This window comes from Dermacentor andersoni, chromosome 1, assembly GCF_023375885.2.
Source record: "Dermacentor andersoni chromosome 1, qqDerAnde1_hic_scaffold, whole genome shotgun sequence".
NCBI lineage: Eukaryota > Metazoa > Arthropoda > Arachnida > Ixodida > Ixodidae > Dermacentor > Dermacentor andersoni.
This window is the reverse complement of record NC_092814.1, coordinates 202,821,139-202,839,660: the sequence shown is the minus strand read 5'-3', so window position 1 is coordinate 202,839,660 and position 18,522 is coordinate 202,821,139. Positions and strand designations below refer to the sequence as shown.

Below are 18,522 nucleotides of genomic sequence, written 5' to 3'. Positions count from 1 at the left end.
AAAAGCGACGCAGGCTCCTTCGAGAGTTGTGTTGAAACATAGCTTTGTTTTTGTATGTGCACTCGGCATGATGCTGCGCCGCGATGACGTTCGAGTGTAAGCACAAAGCGATTCTCTGACCCACTGTCCTGAATGTGGTTACGTTAGAGCACTTCGACTTTTGAAACTCCAGCTCCCCCCCTTTCGCACCCCCTTTTTCGTAAGTAGCGCAGTGTCATCACAGCGTGGTCATTTCTCGCCACCCCGGCTGTGCTTCTTCTCGTCGATCTAGTGAGTTCACAATGCAGAAGGCGGAGTGAGTGTCAAGGTAACAACTGGTGTACCTGCTTCATCTTCGTCCATGACCGTTTCACCACCCGGTTTTGGTTGGCTCAGTCAAAAAGCCGGTGCAGTAAAATTCCTCGCCCCTTAACAAAGCTGCGATGAAAACCGTGCCCATAGAGTTGAAAACCAGAACGTTTCCCAGGGCTTCGAAATGTGAGCTTCCACGAAAGCTCATAGTCGTCATACCTTTTTTTCTTTTTCGACGATCTTTTTCAGGTAAGATTACTGATGAAAGCGTACGCGTACACGAGGGAGATTGTTGGCCGAGTGCTCAAGCATGCAGAGCTGAAAGGTGAGTCATGGTCGTATTCATCGTCTCTTGTTCCAACTTCCCAGTGCATAGGGTTCGGTGACGCTTTGCTTAGCTAGGACGAAGTACATACGTCGCGCGGAAGGTGACAGAGTCCGCAACATTGCTTATTCTATAGTGGCCACAGCAATGGGCATGAAACAACAGTTAAACTAGTTGAGGTATGTTCGAGCGTTGGGTTTTACGATATTTACAGGAAGGGTTGCATGGTAATACGTTTATAAAACTCTCCCAATCAGGTTCGTGAGTTTTGCAAGAGCAGTAAATTAAAGGGCAAAACCCTAGTAATAATGCGGAAGAGATTGAATGTCAGAGTCACACTGTGTGGCATGGCAGTGCCACTGTCCGCGTAACTGCCACCGTCGTCATTCTGTTTGTGCCCGCTTCAGGACTAAGACCTCTCCCAATGATCTCAAATTACCTATGTCTAGCGTTATCTGACTCCGTTCTATGCCTGAGGAGTTCCTAATCTCATCACACCACCTAATCCACTGTGGACATCGACTGCATTTCGCTTCCCTCGGTACCCATTCCGTTGCTGTAATAGACCGCCAGTGATCTGCTCTGCATATTATATCACCTGTTCACACAGCATATGCAGCATAGTATAGACAAGGATGGAGACAGAAACACACACACGGACGTTATACATTTAACTGAGTTCATTAGAAAAGGTGCCGCACATTTTATACATACATGACCCGACTATCAACATTGCGCACACCCAGTGCATTATCCTTTCTCTCCCTGATTCGATTGCTGGACCACGTATATATAAAATGTGCGGCATCTTTCGTGACGAACTAAGCTGTAACTACAGCGCCCGTGTGTCTGTGTGTTCCACTTCGTTCTTTTCTACTGCGCTGCATAAGCTTGTCACAGTGAGCCAACTCTCCCAGATCAAGCTACTTATATACGTGTCCTGCCGAACGTCACTTCTTGCTCTTAACCTCGCCTAAAACATCGGCTATACGCATTTGCTCTGTGCGAATTATTCAATATCGCTGCTTCCCTGCCACTTAGCGTTATACCTATCTATTCTTTGACGTCGATCTTAAGAGTTAAAGGGACTGACAACCAATTTTCATGGTACCCATTTTTTTTTTTTTTTTTAGTGCAATGGAAAGCTTACCAGTCAGTGTCTAATCGGGAAGTGCTAACGCGGAAAACGCCGTGGAACATTTTTTATCAGAATTTTTCGTTCTGCAGTGAGGATGTAGTCGTTCACAGTAAGCACGCTGAAAGCGGTGATAAGTGAGCGCGATAGCGATTATACGCCGGCATTAGTGGGAGGCATACAAGTGTGGCCGTAGATGTAACAGAGTGATTTTGTTTATGATGTCGATGTTCCTGCGATTCATGTTTCTCTAATTGTTAAATGATTTCTGTGATAATAGCTACGTGTCTTCGTGGTTTCCTGTCCAACTGCTTTGGTATTTAACCACTAAAAACGAAACCAATCGGATCGAAAACGAAACGACGCCTTTACACGTGATACGAAGTTCAATTTGTTTCCGTAGCCACGCGTGCGTTTTGGTTTCCGAATCATAGAATAATGCACAAATGTCTAATGATATACCAACTGCAATTTTAAGCAATAATTATGCTGCACTTAATAACAGTCGACTTACGTACAGTAATCTCTTAGAGTACATCTGAAGTACCAAGATTTCACCGCCAGGTCTCGCCACTTACCCGTGTTTTTAGACTTCTTTTGCCAATTTAAAATTATAATTCCTACTTAAATCGCGAACATAGTGCTGGATTCTATCAATGTAAATCATGGTAATTTCATTTCTATCAACGTCTCACAACACATTCTATTCTGGCCAGTTGTCAGACCATTTCACAACTAGTATGCATTAAAAACTATCCTTTACAAATCCTAAAATTGCAAAAAAGCACGTGTGTGTGTAATATAGCTAATTTTTAACAATCCTTCCCGTTTTACTCTACACACAGAAAACGTATATATCCCACGGCGCATAAACTACGAATTTCGGGCATTTTGTGTGACGAAGTCAACTTTTTAGGGGGCACAGATCCCCGTAAAGACTATTTTTGTGCTTTTTGTCTGTGCTCCTGACAAATGTATTTTTATGCACTGTTGTCCAATAAATTTTCACTTAAAACCATCGCTTAAAAAAAAAATTAGGGTACCGAGTGGTAACACCGTTACCGAACAGTTTCTGCTTTCGCATATTTGAGAAATATGGTCTGAAAGCATACTTGCATGAAAGTTAAGCACCGAAAGTCTCGCATGACGCCTCCTGAATTATAAAGTGACAAGCAATCGGGACCCGTGAGTACTGTAACCATGCGAGAATCCTTCATTGCTTTCTTGCGGGAGACAGCATGCTATATCTATGCTTATTATGATACCCGGTTTCTTAATGTAATCTCATATTTCCTACAGCAAGATTGTACATTTGTGTAAGCAATGCGTGGGCCTTGATCTGAAGTTTCTTTTTTTTTTTTTTTTCGCGTGTCACTTGACCATCTAGCGAAGAGTGAAAACAACCACGTGGAGCTGACGTTACCGGGAGTATCCTGCGTCCTCTACTTCCTCTTCGCGCCCACTCTGATCTACAGGGATACCTACCCAAGGCAAGCAAATACTTTTTTTGCCATGGCAACGCTTGAACTGCACGTGTATACTTCGCACGCGCGCCGCTAACGTTCAGGCCAGGTGTCGATAAACCTCTGAACGAATTTGGGCTTGATTAACGCTTCTTTCGCGAAACCAGCTCGAAGAAGGCAATTCTTTCGTATCTTCTAGTTGGATGTCAATACTGGCAATTGCCACTTCTCTCATCTTTTGCTTCAGTGCGCTCGTTTTGCTAAAAATGACCCGTCAACGGGACACAAAATACGTGAAGCAAAGTAGCCGTTCCTCCTAGTATTTGTCACTGCAATTTCCGTACGGTCAGCATAGATTACAATCCTACAGCGTGTTAATCCAAAAGAATAAGACGGGAGTTGACAGGAAGATGAAGGCTTGAAGAGAGTAACAGTGGTGAAACAAGGTATATAGCTGCCAATGTTTCGACGCGGGGATTTGTCTTCGTCAGACGTTGGCTCCAGCGACATTCCTTGTCCAACGACTGTTAATGATTACAGCATGTTAAGCGCATGTGCGGTTAAAGATACATATTGACGAGCGACTAAGTATTAAATTAGTTTAAACTTATCGCTTGTCCGTGTCCCTTACTACGTCCTTGTCTTGAATTCCGCGTAGTCCGTTTATTTCCTCGCATGTTAAGCGAGCCGCTCGAATACCAGCCTTCAATAGTCCTGCTATAGATCCAAAGAACATCAGCACGCGTAGTTACCAGCTACTCCAGTAGCTGCGGCGTTGCCTTCTGTGAATAACCTAGCTTCGGAGCATCACTGACGTGACTTTTTTTTACTGTTCAGTTCTCGATAGGTTCTTTGCAATACTGGCCACAGCGTGTTGCACATAGGCGCGTTATGCTCAAACTCTGTTGTCGAGTCGGCAATGTTTTAGGACGTCGCTCGGTGCGTATTAAAGGCACGCGCACTGACTTGCGCGCATTGCGAAAATTCCAGAACGCCCAAGGTTCGCTGGGGCGCCGTGCTGTGGTACACGGGCCAGTTCTTCGCGTGCGTGGCCCTGTATTCCGTGGTGCTGAACCACTTCATCAAGGACCTCTTCTGTGACGCCGGCAAGGATGGCTTCCAGCTGTTGGGTTTCACGCTCACTGGCTGCGCCATTCTGCTGCTGGGCAGCATCAGCATGTTCCTCGTTTTCTACGGCTTCCTTCACTGCTGGCTCAACATTTTCGCGGAGGCTATGCGCTTTGGAGACCGACTCTTCTACCTGGTGCGTGCCCTATACGTATATACAGAACCTTGGCCAGATCGGGGGTGCTCTGAGCACAGCGCTACTAGCATAATTTTTTAAAATGTTTTTTGAAGATCATCATCAATACCTCGCCAATTTTCTGCCGTCCTCAACGGCGCTTCCCTTCTCTTGGTACACATTCTGTAACTATAATGGTCCACCGGTTATCTACCCTACGCATTGCATGACCTGCGCTAGTATACAGGAACACTAAGCGCTACTCCGCCGTGCTAAGAGTGCCATGGCGTGAAAAATATCGCCTCCTGAAAAGCCCTCTGAAATTGATTCGCCTCAGCGTTCGCAGCGGTGCTCCGTCGGCGATTCGTTTTCATTGCGGCCGTGTATTACGTCGTTGCTCGTGATGCTCGCGTTGTGTTTCGAACGGCAGTTCATGGACTGGTTGGGAAACACTATATGGACTGCAGTGAAATTTCCAGAAACCTTCAAAAACGCAACTATGGACCCGGAGTGTACTTTCTTGCGCTCAAATCGGCATTTCGAGGCATCAAAGTCAGCGTAGCATACATGATACGTTGACCCTTACAGGGTAAACTAGGTAATTACGTCACCGGGATTCCTGTTGTGCAATTTTAACGTCGTTCGCGTTTTCAAAAAAAGCTAACTTTAAGTAGCTCGTATTACCGACCTTGGGTTGTTGCGTAGTTCAAAAGCGCTTATCATGGCTTAATGTAGAGGCGCAGCATATTGAACAGAATTGTGAATGATCTTTGTCTTGGCAGCGGTTGCGTGCTATTAGTTGTGTATGTTGCCAACATCTTTGAAACTCTCTGCACTAAGACCTTAATGAGGAACGGCCCACAATTACCAGCGGTGTGTACTACTATACTGCTGTCGCTATTGCGACATGCAGCCGCCTAGCTCAGACTCGCAGATTGCGGATACAGATAACGGAAAATCCCCATCATAGTTGCCCTTTCCACAATTACCGCCAATATACGTTGTCGCAATTACCGCGTTTCGAAAAGACCTCATTGTGCATGTAACCACGAGAATGTTTCGCATTAGCTTTTCCTGCAGCGTACTTCATGCTGAAAAGGGCTGGCATTGAGTGGACGCGCCCGTATGTTAAGAAGCTTACAACTTAACCGCATTGCGCGTAAGGGTCACTCCATTTACCACGCGACACAGATGAAAAGAAGGCATACAAAAAGAAAAAAAAAAAAACTTCCTTGGACTCTGCGTACAGCTCGGCGTTTCTCGTCTGCGAATTTCCCTCAAACATGCAGAATTTCACGGGCAGGTGTTTGTGTTTCGTGTTCTCGAGGCTGTTGTGGCACTGAATGACACCGAGCACTGCTGCGTAATAGGCTTGCGGGATGTCGAAGCCACGCTGGATATCGTGCAAACGCAACCACCAGTACCTCAGAAAGCTGTAGGATTCCCCTTGTTTGTAGAACGTGGCTTAATGTCTTGGACAGCGCAACGAAAAACGGGGGGACAGGGGAGTGAACTGCACTCTGTTCACTCCTATATCCCCTCTGTCTTTAATGGGAAGCATTCTTGTCGAATGCAGACCAGCTTTTCCTGCCGGTTATCTGACCGATCCCAATGGCACTGCAGTCTAACAAGCGTCTCAAACAGTGACCTAAAAGACTGGATTTGGAACGAATAGCTACAGAAACGCCCGGATAGCGCTCAATGTGACCTTCAGACCGGGTAGAGCGCCGATGAAACAATGTGCAGTCACTTGTCGCTTCATACACGCGCTCTTGTTTCTTGGCATAGCGCATCAGGGTACCTGCACAAATGCGCATTCACGTCAGAAGTGATGCACATTGGGCTTGCTCCACCCAAACCATTACCCACCAGTGAAAACCGCCAGTGATGTCACCAGTCAAGACACGGTCGAAATCGCAACCAGTGAACTGATGGACACTGAGTAATTATGTCATGTGATATACATAACTGTACATGCTCTAACAACGCAAAATTGTACATCACCGCCTCTAACCATGCGATGCCATATAAACATTTCACCTTCACAAGCTTCGGTGTACATATCGCTTCCAAAAATCCCCATGGTTAGTGAGTGCCCTTCTACTATACCAAACAACAAAGTTTCGCATTACGTAGCGCTCAGGTGGAGTTGTGGCTGGCAAATTTTTGTTGCGCTGTCCATCCAGACGTCAATTTATGTCTGACATCAGTGGCACGCGTTCCAACACGAACGGGCGCGCAGTTGCTTTCGGACGGGGCCGCAGGCGACCCTCGACCTTTGAATCTGCCCGCTAGGGGAGGCATCGTCGCTGGTGTCGAGGGTGGGAACTTGAACTAGCCTCGTCCACCGGCTGAGACAACAGCTCAGCGCGCAGAGACAGTTCATTATCACGTAGTATTTCCCAGGCATATGCTCTCGCGTGGTGTTGTTTGACCCCTTAGGAATTCTTACGACTATCATGATGTTTTCTTTTTTGGTGTGATGTGTTTAACGTGCTTAGAACGTAGGAATATGTCTGCAGAAATTGTGGTAAATGTAATTAAATGAAAAGTCGAATTATAGAATGTTTACCGCCTACGTGATAAGCTAGAAAGTGACCATCACTCGTGACGAACTGAAGTCAAATTTCCTCAGCGGATTAAATAAGATAATGGCTAGTATTCTGCTTACAGTAGTCATGCATCGTTGTAGAATTGCGCTGACGTTAGCGACTCGTGTGTCGCATTCAAGTTTTGCACTTCGAAGGTTGCACATTTTTTTTTCTCGTTTTCTTTTTCAACAAAGCTTTCTCTGAAGAAGCGCCTTTTGAGGGATACATAAGTACTTTATTAACGATCAGTTATCTTCAGACGCAGAAAAGAAGCTGCATACTTGGAACAGCAGAGACGGACAAGGAAAACGTTGTTTTTAGATAAGTGATTTTGCCAATTTGTTTGATTTCGCCTGCTTTAGGTGGCTTGTTTGTATAAACTTGCTCGAAACAAGTGCCCCCTGGCGTCCTTTCAGCATCAGAAGACTTCCACTGGAAAGCTCGAAAACCAATTAGTTAAACGTTTTCGTGAACAGAAATTTTTTGTCGTAAAACTTGTTGCAGCATTCGTGAAATTGTAAAGAGGGTCCAAATTCGTAAACGTTACGAAAAATTTGAGAGGGTTGGCTGGTATGGCACAATTGACCTGGAAATGGCACAATTGACCTGGAAATTGGGATACTTGCAGATTACTTCACTCCTGTTCGGCATTAAGTCAGCACACGTGATTCTTGTTTGTTTCTGTTTCTGCGCAGGCCTTATGTATTTTCTTTCGTCACGTTCGCAGGACTGGTGGAATAGCACTACTTACGCGGACTACTACCGGTCTTGGAACTTGGTCGTCCACGACTGGCTCTTCAATTACGTCTACCGTGATGCGTACAAGGTTAGTGTCTGGCCGTTTATCGTTTTCTGCGTTATCCGATTGGCAACGAGCATTTCGTTTTTTTCTTATAGGCCCTATAATGGCGGAGGCCGTTCCGCTATCGGCAGGACCGTGTATTCAACAATCGCATCTTCGAGTATAAGTACAACAGTTTTGGCTACGAGAACCATGCGGTAATGTGAGCACTCACGCGCAGAAAGGAACTCTCTTGCGTCCACGCCTGGAACAAGCGTTTTTTAACGTGGCAGCGTTAAGGAGCCCGTGTCGCAGAAAAGCCGGCGTCGGACGTCGTTTCGGCAAAAAATATTTTCGAACCACCCATACCCAGGCTATCCACGTGACGCAAGGAATTTACTAAACTGAATTTTTCAAGCTAAAGAACGTGGAAAAATCGTAAACTACGACATACAGACAACCTATAGGCATGATAGCTCTCGGATTGTAATTTGACTATACGAGAAAACATAATTATGTTACGCGAAAACTAAGAGACCCCATTTTCAGCGTTTCCACAATTCACAATTCGGCGGCGTCCGCCATTTGCGCACGCCGGCGCGTGCGGGTCTCGGGGGGCCACGGAGCGGCGCGCCCGGTTCCTTGCAATGTATACCTCCAGCTGGCGCTCTGCTACTTAAGAGGACTACTTGAGAGGGGAAAAAAAACGAAATCGGGAAAGAAACAATTTGATAGCTCAAAGGGAAGCTCATTACTTTTCGAAGCAAGATCTTGGATGCCTTAGAACATGCACCTATAAACTATAAAGCGAGATATAAGAAGGAAGAAGAAGCATGTGCTTGCTACGGCAAAGCTAGGGAAACGATGGAGCGTGTTTTATTAGAATGTGAAGATATCTGCCCAGCGGTCGATTTAGGCATCACTGGCCTCCTTGAAGCCCTTGGATTCAGCGAGAGAAGGGGGGAAAGTTAACATGTCCGCAGTAGGGAGATTAGTAAGCGGCGATAGGAAGATTGGTGGAAGAAAAGTAGGCAAACGACAAACAACGGAGGCGTGCAAAAGCAAAATTCGCAATAGGGGTTCAGAAAGTTTGGTTATGGGAATTCATCGTGGTTTTTTTCCTTTCCTTGTTTTTTTATTCTTTTTTAACATATGTAGGACATTAGGCAATATATTAAGAAGAGCTTGATGTCGCAACCCACCACCCCGTTCCAAAGGGGGCGCTCATAGCATCCATCCATCCTTCCATCGCGGCCCACGCAAGAGGCCGTGTTTCTACCACAAAGCCCGCATTCGTGCATATCGTTCGCGGCCAGCGTTTCCCGGTAAACATTACATATGCTCCAGTTGCCGGGAAGCGTGAGAAGCAGTCAGGGATCTTTGAATGCTGTCGCGTTTCAGTCTTACAGACGAAGCTTAAGCGTCCTCCAAATATTTCATTTTGCTTATTACTCGAGTGCGGTTGGCACCTGCGCATGCATTATTGCTGGCGAAATGCGAAAACACCCGTGTACTTAGATTTAGGTGCACGTTAAAGATCCCCAGGTGGTCGAAATTTCCGGAGTCCTCCACTACGGCGTGCCTCATAATCAGAAAGTGGTTTTGGCACGTTAAACCCCATAATCTATGCATTATTGCTCATCGTCGCTGTAGCTGTGTTTTATGTGAAATGCATTAACGGCTCGTGTGTCGCTTCGCTCGGCATATCGCACGGTCTATGGCATTGACTCTCGTGAAACCATGTTGAAACGAAGGGCCACTGTTAATTGTCTGCTGCACAACACGGGTCGCGGGTTCGAATACCCGACTGCAGCGCATTCCGATAGGAGCGAAATGCAAAAACGCTTGTGTACCGAGCATTCCGTGCAAGTTAATCCCTTGGTGCCCGATTTATTTTGTGCTCGAACAAAAGCTGTGGGGTAAAACTTCATTGCGCTGCTGTGTTTCTCAAAATTGATATGCATCTAATTCGCGACACTGGGCATTCGTTAAGAAAACTCATGAATTCGGTCTTGCTGGCTCAAGTGCTGCTAGAAATTGGAGTTGTGTTTATTGAGGCAGAAATGGACATTGCCACTTGGAGCACGTAAAAACCGCTTGCTCTTTCCAAATGAGGCAATTGGCACCTCTGCCTTACGCCCAAGTTAGAACTGACTTCATGAGATCTTTCTTCGCCATTAGGAACGTTTTCATGGAGTCTGCCGCTCTGCTTTGGTGCCGCTCTGCTTTGGAGCAGTGCTGTTTTTCTCTTATACAGGGTGTCCCACGTAAATTTAATCAAACATTAAAAATATGCAAATGCCACGTAGCTGCACAGAACCAAGGTAATGTTGTTAGCCGCCGCTTGTACATACTCAAATTAATTTTGCATTCCGCCCAATTAGATAATTCGTTCTAATTAATGAACTTCTCAAATATTATAATTAGATTAAAAGTGTCGATGAGAAAATTGTAGAGCGACATGAAAAACTCTTGATGCAGCTTTTTGATGCTCAATACGTGCTGCGTAAATGTGTCGATCCAAGCGTGAGAGAAGCCCGCAAATGCAAGCAAAATGGCCGCGCGACCGGCCGCCCGAGGGACTTTGCGTGTATTCGCGGGCTTCTTTCGCGCTCGGAAAAATACCTTTATGTAACATGTATTGAGCAACAAAAACCTGTATCGGGAGTTTTTTCATGTCGCTCTATAATTTCAGAAGTTGACTAATTATCTAATTCGGCGGAATGGGAAACAAAATAGTCTGAGTAGCTCCGAGCGACGGCAAACAACATTGCCTTGGTTCTGTCCAGCTGCGTGGCATTCGCCTATTTTTTAAACTCTGGCTAAAGTTCGCTGTGACATCCTGTAGACCGTGCCGCTTCACAATGTCTGCAGTGCTCGATCGGAGTCTTCACTCTCTCACTCGCAGGTAGATTCTTGCCCCTGCGGCATCTCGCAATGCTTAATGCGGAATGTCTTCGTTCACTCCATTTTTTTTTTCTGTTGACGACGGCACGCTTTCGAAGCGACTGTAGTCTTCGTCTTGCTTGTCCTCGCTGGTCGTGCCAATTATTGGAGACGTCGTGTCTTGAAATCTGCATGCGTAGTCCTCGTCGTATTCGTCGCTGACAAACCTGTCATCATTGTCATCTCCCGGTGGAGAACGTCTTCTGAGCCGACTTGATCGCTAAACAAGAACGTGCGTCCACTATATGAAATGAGCACAACATCCTGCAAGAGTAGTTGAAACCCTTCTCCAAGCCGTGTGCCCAAGCTCAAAAGTAAATGCAGCAAGTGGGCGTTGCATTGCGCAGAACCTACGAAACTGGGGATTCAAAGCACCGCCAGTGTCACGACGTCTGGTCCCGACACCAGCGCTGCCAAATCATGTCCCCGTTATATTTGTTTACTTCTCGTTGGGGTCTATTTCCACCTAACAGCGGAGTACAAAAGAAGGCGCAAATGCCCGGTGTCGCGTAGGAAAAATCCAGGCATTCCGCTGTTAAAACCGAATCCTGGAAGGTCTTATAGTGGTAAGAATACATGTTGAGGTGCGCGGGAACAAGGAAAAATTTTGCGACCAGTCTCGTCTCCGATACCAGTAGACAGCAACGGTAAAACTAGAAATTACGCGTGCTCGACTACAGCATAGTAGTCTTGATGCGCACTCCCTTCTCATTTAGGTTATTGCCCGGAAGTGGCGAGCCAAAATTGTCTTCGAAGGTGCCGTGCCGGTCTACGGAGAACACAGACCAAAAACCCACCCGTAATTTATGTGCGTTAATGTAAAATCGACGAGGATTCGGTATGTCTCGAATCCTGAGCCCCCGACCTTTTGCCTACTGCAGCGTCTCTCTCACAGTTGCTTCTGGGCGTTATACCCGATAACTTAACCATTGACATGCCAACTTTTTTTTCTTTCAGAAAACAACCAAAGTTTTCTTTTCTTTTTTTTTTTTTTACTGATTCATTGTGAACAGATTTCGTTATTGCAATATCAGCAGCTCAGTTATTTTATGTCACTATTTTGTCAACTATTCCTTTTTTTTCATATTTATAAGTTGCAGATAGGCAAGGTCACAGAAAGTCTATAGGAAGTGCGATATTTCTTTGCCCAGAAGTCAAGGATGCGACGCGTTAGTGCTGGTACGGTGTGACAAAAGAAATCGCTGAGGCGTCGGCGCCAAAGCGTTTTTGTTGCGTCGACGCGGAAGAAGTGCCCAGAGGCTGTAAATCTTCCTCGCAATCATCAGTGCTAAGTTGAAGCTCCGAACACGCCTCGCCAGAGTTTTGCATATCTAATTGTTTACTTGAAATGAAGAAACGTCCAAAACCACCAAGATTTCGGCATAGGAAAAAAAAAAAAAAAAGGCCACCGTCGTCGCCGTAGCCGCCTCATTCCGCGCAGTTGTTAAAACGCAGGGGAGCCAGACTTCAAAACAAATCAAACTTTTATTCATTTCCCATTTGCACGAAAATAAATGGAGGGGGTTGAGAGAATAGCCGCGATGAACTGCTTGAGGAGTTCTCAACCTCCGCTTTGTTTCTGTCAACAGCGCCCTAAAAAAAATTTTTGTTTCTAGGAAGCTGGTGCCATTTAAGAGCGCAGAATTCACACCAAAATGATTAAACGACCACCACTAGTCTGTGGCACTCGGTAGACTAAAGGAAATCCTTGGACCAGTCAGACTCGTCCTTGGCACAGAACGCGTTAACTTGAGCACTCTGGCCATAATGAACCATTATTGTGGTCAAATATTTGGCTGTGAATTTTCTCAACCGACAGGACATTCATACCGGGGCAATCGGCGATTGGCGATTGGCGTGGAGATTGGCTGCCTGTAGTGCGCAACGATTTTATCATATGCTGAAATCGCGCTGTATCTTGCGTCATGTTACACATGTCTCAGGCTCTGTGACGGTGCGCGTTTTATCGATGATCAACCAGGAGTTTGACTAAAGGTCTGGCGGCTTATCAACGTCATCTCACCATCTGAGATGACGTCACCACATGCGTTATTTGTACACCACGTTTCTTAAAAACACTAGCTAGGGCTTCGCCAGCGCGCTTCTGTCTGTACAAATCGCGCATGTGCCAGCAAGCAAGCTTAAAGGCAACTTGCTGAACGTGAGGGATTTTCTTCCTCGGGTACGTTTTACTGGCGTGGTATACAAGATTCCGTGTGCCCATTACGAATCTGTGTATATTGGCGAAAGCGGCAATATCTGCAGGCGTCTCAAGACGCAACAGTATTATGTCGCCAAAGGCCGCACATTGACAAATGCCCTCGCAGAGCATGCCGAGAAGGCGGGTCACGAGATAGACTGGGACAACGTGCGTGTCGTGGCCGCAGAGAAGAACTCGACAACGAGGCTCAATTTCGAATCACTCATAATTCAAACGACAAATGGCACAATCAGTAGATCATCTGGCCCTCTAAACCACGTGTACTCCCGAACTTTGCGTCATGTGCTCAACGCTATTTAAGAGCTTTGTGCATAGCCGACAATCCATTGTGAACAAGGGATCCGTACGGGCCCAGAAAGGTCACTTTATTTCCATTTTGACCCTGGTCAGTGACCTGCCTCGTTTTAACACACGGTGCTGAATATTGATCGCCTGTATGCACGGTGTGCTCAAAGAAGCATTAAAGTGCACTCCTTAAAAACACAGAAGTTCACGGCCGGGCACCCTCTTCTGTTCGCAGGCCTTCAACTATAACAAGAAACTGGCCATGCTGGTTGTTTTCTTCCTGTCCGCCCTGGTTCACGAATACATTCTGGCACTCAGCTACCGATTCTTCTTTCCCGTCGTCCTGGTCGTCTACGGCACCATCGGAGGTAAATATACGCGCCGCGCTTGCTATGAGGGAAAGTGTGCTTACCGCGCTGGAGAGCGTGGACCTTTCTTGTCGGTGACTTTTCCCGTGATTTCACGACAGTGTGGACACAGTGCAGTTCCCAGCCGCCCGTAATCCGAGAAAAAATGCTATCTGGAAAAAAAAAAAAAACTGGCCGGTGGGATATAATTAACTATGCGAGGTACGTCAATGGCTGCTTTTGTATATGCTTTATGCTCTTTGGCAAAGAGCATAAAGAGCACGTTGCAGCTCGGCCTCCTCCTTATAGAATTTGTCGAGGGATCAAATACATGAATAATAACTGCATTGCCATTGCAAAAGATGCTGCAAATGATTTCTTAAATGCTATGCACTATCAAGACAAATGAAATGTGTATTTTTTCAAAAAAGAATATATTTGTATGTCCCAAAATTTGTGCCAGAAATAACTCATATCAATGCTTCCATGTTTTTTTTGTCTATTTGATAAGTGAAGAAAATATCACACGAACTTTTAGAACTATATCAGTTGAAAACCAGCAAAGCAGTGCACGCCGCTGATATGCAAAACGTAAAGGCCATGAAATGAACTAGTTGAGGACAAATATTTTAACTAAACTTTGTCATTCAAGAACCTTGTTTACATTTTTGTACATATGCAACGGCCAGGGACAAATCTCAATGACGCTGACCTTCGTTCCAGTATATTGCGCAGGAGCAGCTGTCACCGGTCATGTATTGAGTAATTTTACCGAAATGATAGGCACAACAGACAGCACATATCAAAAGCAGTTCTGCCAAATATACATTAGAAATGCGAAGATAAAATGGAATATACAAAATGCGAAGATACAGCTTCATAAAGGGCAAGAAAGTGTTACTGGAAACAAAGTTCACTGCACGTATATACACAAAACCTCGCAACAAGATATTTAAATATACGTATAAGTCTCGAATAATATCTAAGCGAAAATCACTGTATATAATGCGTCAAACAAGGCAAATATGTTGAGCAATCAGATTCGCAGATCACAGAATCCTAAGGCCCGCCCCACTCTTCCCTTCAGCCCCCCGATGCATAGCGCGCGCTACGGAAGGCGGCGCGCTTCCTCCCCGCTTTTCTCCCTTGCGCACACAAGACTGGGCCACCATCGTCGGCTCGTCCATTCCCCCCCCCCCCCCCCGCACACTTTCACTCGCACATACAGCATGCGGCGCGCGGTGACGATGTTATCGCCGTTGGACTTTATACGGAACATGACGGCAACTGCTACGGCAGGAATGCGCCTGGAGTGTCCGTATAATTGCAATCGCAATAATATAATAAGAGTATCCGGCAACTAAAGAGTCCCGTGGCCCATTACTTTCCGCAAAAGAAGTAACAAAATCGAACTTTCACCATGCGACAATTCGCTGCGCCGTAATAACAATGTCTTTTTTTTTTTCTTTTTTTGAGGGGAGTGGGGGTGCGGGGTCACCGAGATGAAAAAAAAAACACACACCAAGGATTGGCCATAATCGTATGCTTATTTTGTGCACCTAATGTGGTTATCGAAGGAATATCAAAGAAAACGTGAGATGCTTCGTCCACAGAGAGCCATACGTATACCGCTCGGTATCCTACACCGGCGAGGCAAGACTTTGCGGAAAGGATTCGATAACATCGAAGTGAAGGTGATGCATTCAAGCGAGCGCATTGCAATCCGTCGAGTCCCCACAGTGGTGGCGGCGAGCGGCCGTTTTCTTTTTCTCGTCTGCTAGCCAAAAAGCGTTCAAAACTTTGCCAGGCCAAAATAAACTCGCCCCCCCCCCCCCCAAAAAAAAAAAAAAAGCGATCGCGCACCGAAGTGGCGCCGCGTGGTAGTCGGGGCAACACTAAAAAAACACGTACGCTCTGGCTGGTTCTGGCCACCTGCGGGTAGCGAGAACAAAAAAATTGAACAGGCTCAATGTGTCTTCGCGAATAAAAGTCAAAGTAGAAAAAATAAGAACGTAATTACCTTTTCTGGCTTTAGTGTCTTGACATGGATGCTTTGGCGCAGCCGAAAAAAGTGTTGATATTCTTTTCTGTGACATGACTGCACAAATGAACCACCACAACGCTTCATCTCATCGCACCTCGCTGGTGCTCTGTCAACTGTCTGATAGTGTGTTGATTTGGCTTGTCTCGTTGTATGGTCCGATGTACGACTTTAGAAAAGTCAAGGCACCTTTGTGGGTTATTGCTGTAATAAACATTTGACGCCAAAGTTCCGCAATTGAAAATCTAAAGCACAACTTTGGAAATGTCAATGCACCTTTCACATCAAAAGTTTGAGAACTTTATAGCCATAAAGTTTCGGAATTGAAATCCACGCGCTCCGTAGATTCCGCGGCCTCCTCGAGATGCCGCGGCGAGCCCGCTCGTCATCAAAACGCCCTTGAAACTTTGTGCTCGGATGGGGCTCCTCGCGTTATGTGACTCCAGGTGCATGGGCGTTGCCACGAAATCCAGCCCGAGTTCGCAATGTTCGCACCGAAACATCTTTTCGAGCGTGAAAAAGGCATTCTAGACAAAATCCAGAAGGATTTCCGGCGCCGGGGGTTGTTTTGGTTGGTGGTGCATGACAGCACGAAAAAATTTCGGGGAGGGGGCTGAAGACCCATAAGACCCCCCCCCCCCAATGGCTACCCCCCTGAATGGCGTGGACGCGCTGTCTGCCGATGCTCGGCTCTGACGACCATCGTTTGCCCATGCTTTCCTTTCCAGTGGCGCTTATGTTTGCGACGAAAAAGAAGACGGCGCGCTTCTGGAACGTGTTCCTGTGGATCACGCTGATTGCCGGATGGGGCCTGATACTCATCTTTTACACAGTCGAATTCTACTCCAGGATCAACTGTCCCACATCCAAGGTACGTACAAGTCGTGTCTGCGCGATCGCCTGAGTCAGCTTGCGCGCGGACCTGCATAGGATGTAATATACGAGCACAGCAACTTGGGATAGTTGGATTCCGGTCGACTTGAGTGCGAAGCGCGCGGAAAAGTCTGAGACACGGTGCTACATGGACTCATCCTGACGCCTTTTCTGTCTTTCTATTCAGCGTACGTGTAGTAGTAATCAGGCACTTTCATTATAACAGACACTGCTGCACTCGGAAGCGAAGCGCTTGTTCCAGGCTCCTGCTCATGCGGGCGGTATTCCGGCGAGCCCTTATTCGACGCACTGTGAACTTCCATGTGGCTAAAAACTTACACGAGTCTCCTCCTATAGAGAGCACGTGCGCCCCATAACACCGAATTCTTGCGTGGTGATGTACTGTATAGCAACAGGTACAGGATTACACATCCAGTAAAGCAGTCTCGTAGGAATGCAGAGGAGAAAAAGGGAGAAGGCACGGATGTTAACCAGAAAATTGTCCGGTTGGCCACCCTATGCTTGTGGAAAGAAAAATGTGAATAGAAAGATCAGAGAAAAGAAAGACGAAGAGAATGCGTGTACGTTCGCGGAGGGCGCCATGCAGTCAAAGGTGTTCACACAGGCCGACGAGTTAAGGGACAATGTTCTAGTAGCGCCTGCACGGGGGACAGCGGCCGACCGCCTAGTCCTAGGAAATCAATAATTGAAGCGCTTCCTTGAGGGCTATAGCGGACCCTTCTGGAAACACAAGATGCCTATACAGCACAAGCGTCTTGCGCATACGTCAGTCTTTCGCCCTTGGTGTCTGGCTGGCAGTAATTGCCGTTTTACCAACGTGGCTTCCCTACAAGTCCGAGAAACCTCCGACCAGACATTGCTCCAGCAACTATGTTACATAACTCGCCGGCATGTCTCTGAAAAGATGGTATTATCGACCTAAAACGCGGCCAGCTTTGCGTAAGGAGTGCGGTCGCGCCTCCAGCGGCTACAGGAAAGCAGCTTGGCGTGCACCCACGCTCGCAACATTTGAGTTCGTGGGTCCGTCACCAAAATGCAGCTGTATATTCTCTCGTGCTCGCTTCGGGCACATACGGCATTGTGTTTAGTTGGCAGGTTAGCGGAAAGGGCGTTTGCCACTAATCCGCCATCTAAACGCAATGCTTTTCATTGCGATCTTTCGGAACGATGCTCACCGCCTGGACTAAAACTGCATCGCAGCGTTGTCGATCGCTTTACTGGATCAACCGAGTCCATTGCTACTCATCGCCTCCTATCAGTGCGCCCTCCTTCGAGTATGCGAGAGAACTTGCACCGAGTAATGCTTGCAGCCATTTTAATTGCACGTGCCGGGAACACTTTAGAACGCCCGCTTTTTGGGCACGTAGTGTATGCGACGCACACAAAGCTCCTTATACTTTCCTTCGAAATAAACGCGTAAAACATAGACATTGATTAGCTTTGATCGTCCACGCTCGTGAGCGTTATGGGCGCGTTTTGTTTGCGTCTTTCTCTGGACAAGTGCGCTTATATATCCGAAACCCTGAGCGCATCGATATTACTGAAATCTCTGACGCAGAGCGCCCTGGCGGACTTCTTCATCCCGCGGTCCTTCTCGTGGTCCTGCAATTCCTTCAGCCACTCCAGCTGGTTCTCGTCGTCCTTCTACAAGCAGAAGCCCTCGTTGACGTGACGTGCGCCATGCGTAGGAGTGTCAACGCGCCGAGACACGGACGTGCGATCACTGTGTGTACATTCCCAGTTCTGGCCGCCAAGTTGCCTGAACCGTGTAAATATGTAGCATACTCTCCGGATCACGTGGGAACGACAATTTTACGGGGCAACTGAGTTATTTTCGTGACATATTTTAATAACGTGCTTGTACACAGCTGCGCTTGTTGAAATCGTATTTGTACACCTATGTTTGAAGGCGTTTTAGACGCACTGCTGTTTTCGAATAAAGTATTCCAAACAATCTTT

General features: G+C 46.6%; 1 protein-coding gene across 3 annotated transcripts in view; it reads left to right on the top strand.

The window, feature by feature from the left end:
- LOC126546944 (sterol O-acyltransferase 1) overlaps positions 1 to 18,522 on the top strand; it is a 110,818-nt gene extending 92,296 nt beyond the window's left edge. For all 3 annotated transcript variants that reach the window (XM_055062975.2, XM_055062974.2, XM_050194663.3), the window contains exons 8-14: positions 541 to 616; positions 3,139 to 3,241; positions 4,205 to 4,478; positions 7,776 to 7,874; positions 13,517 to 13,649; positions 16,398 to 16,540; positions 18,122 to 18,522. In XM_055062975.2, the coding sequence (XP_054918950.2) occupies positions 541 to 616; positions 3,139 to 3,241; positions 4,205 to 4,478; positions 7,776 to 7,874; positions 13,517 to 13,649; positions 16,398 to 16,540; positions 18,122 to 18,235 (942 nt within the window). In that variant the 3' untranslated portion in view covers positions 18,236 to 18,522. The remainder of the gene's footprint in view (positions 1 to 540; positions 617 to 3,138; positions 3,242 to 4,204; positions 4,479 to 7,775; positions 7,875 to 13,516; positions 13,650 to 16,397; positions 16,541 to 18,121) is intronic.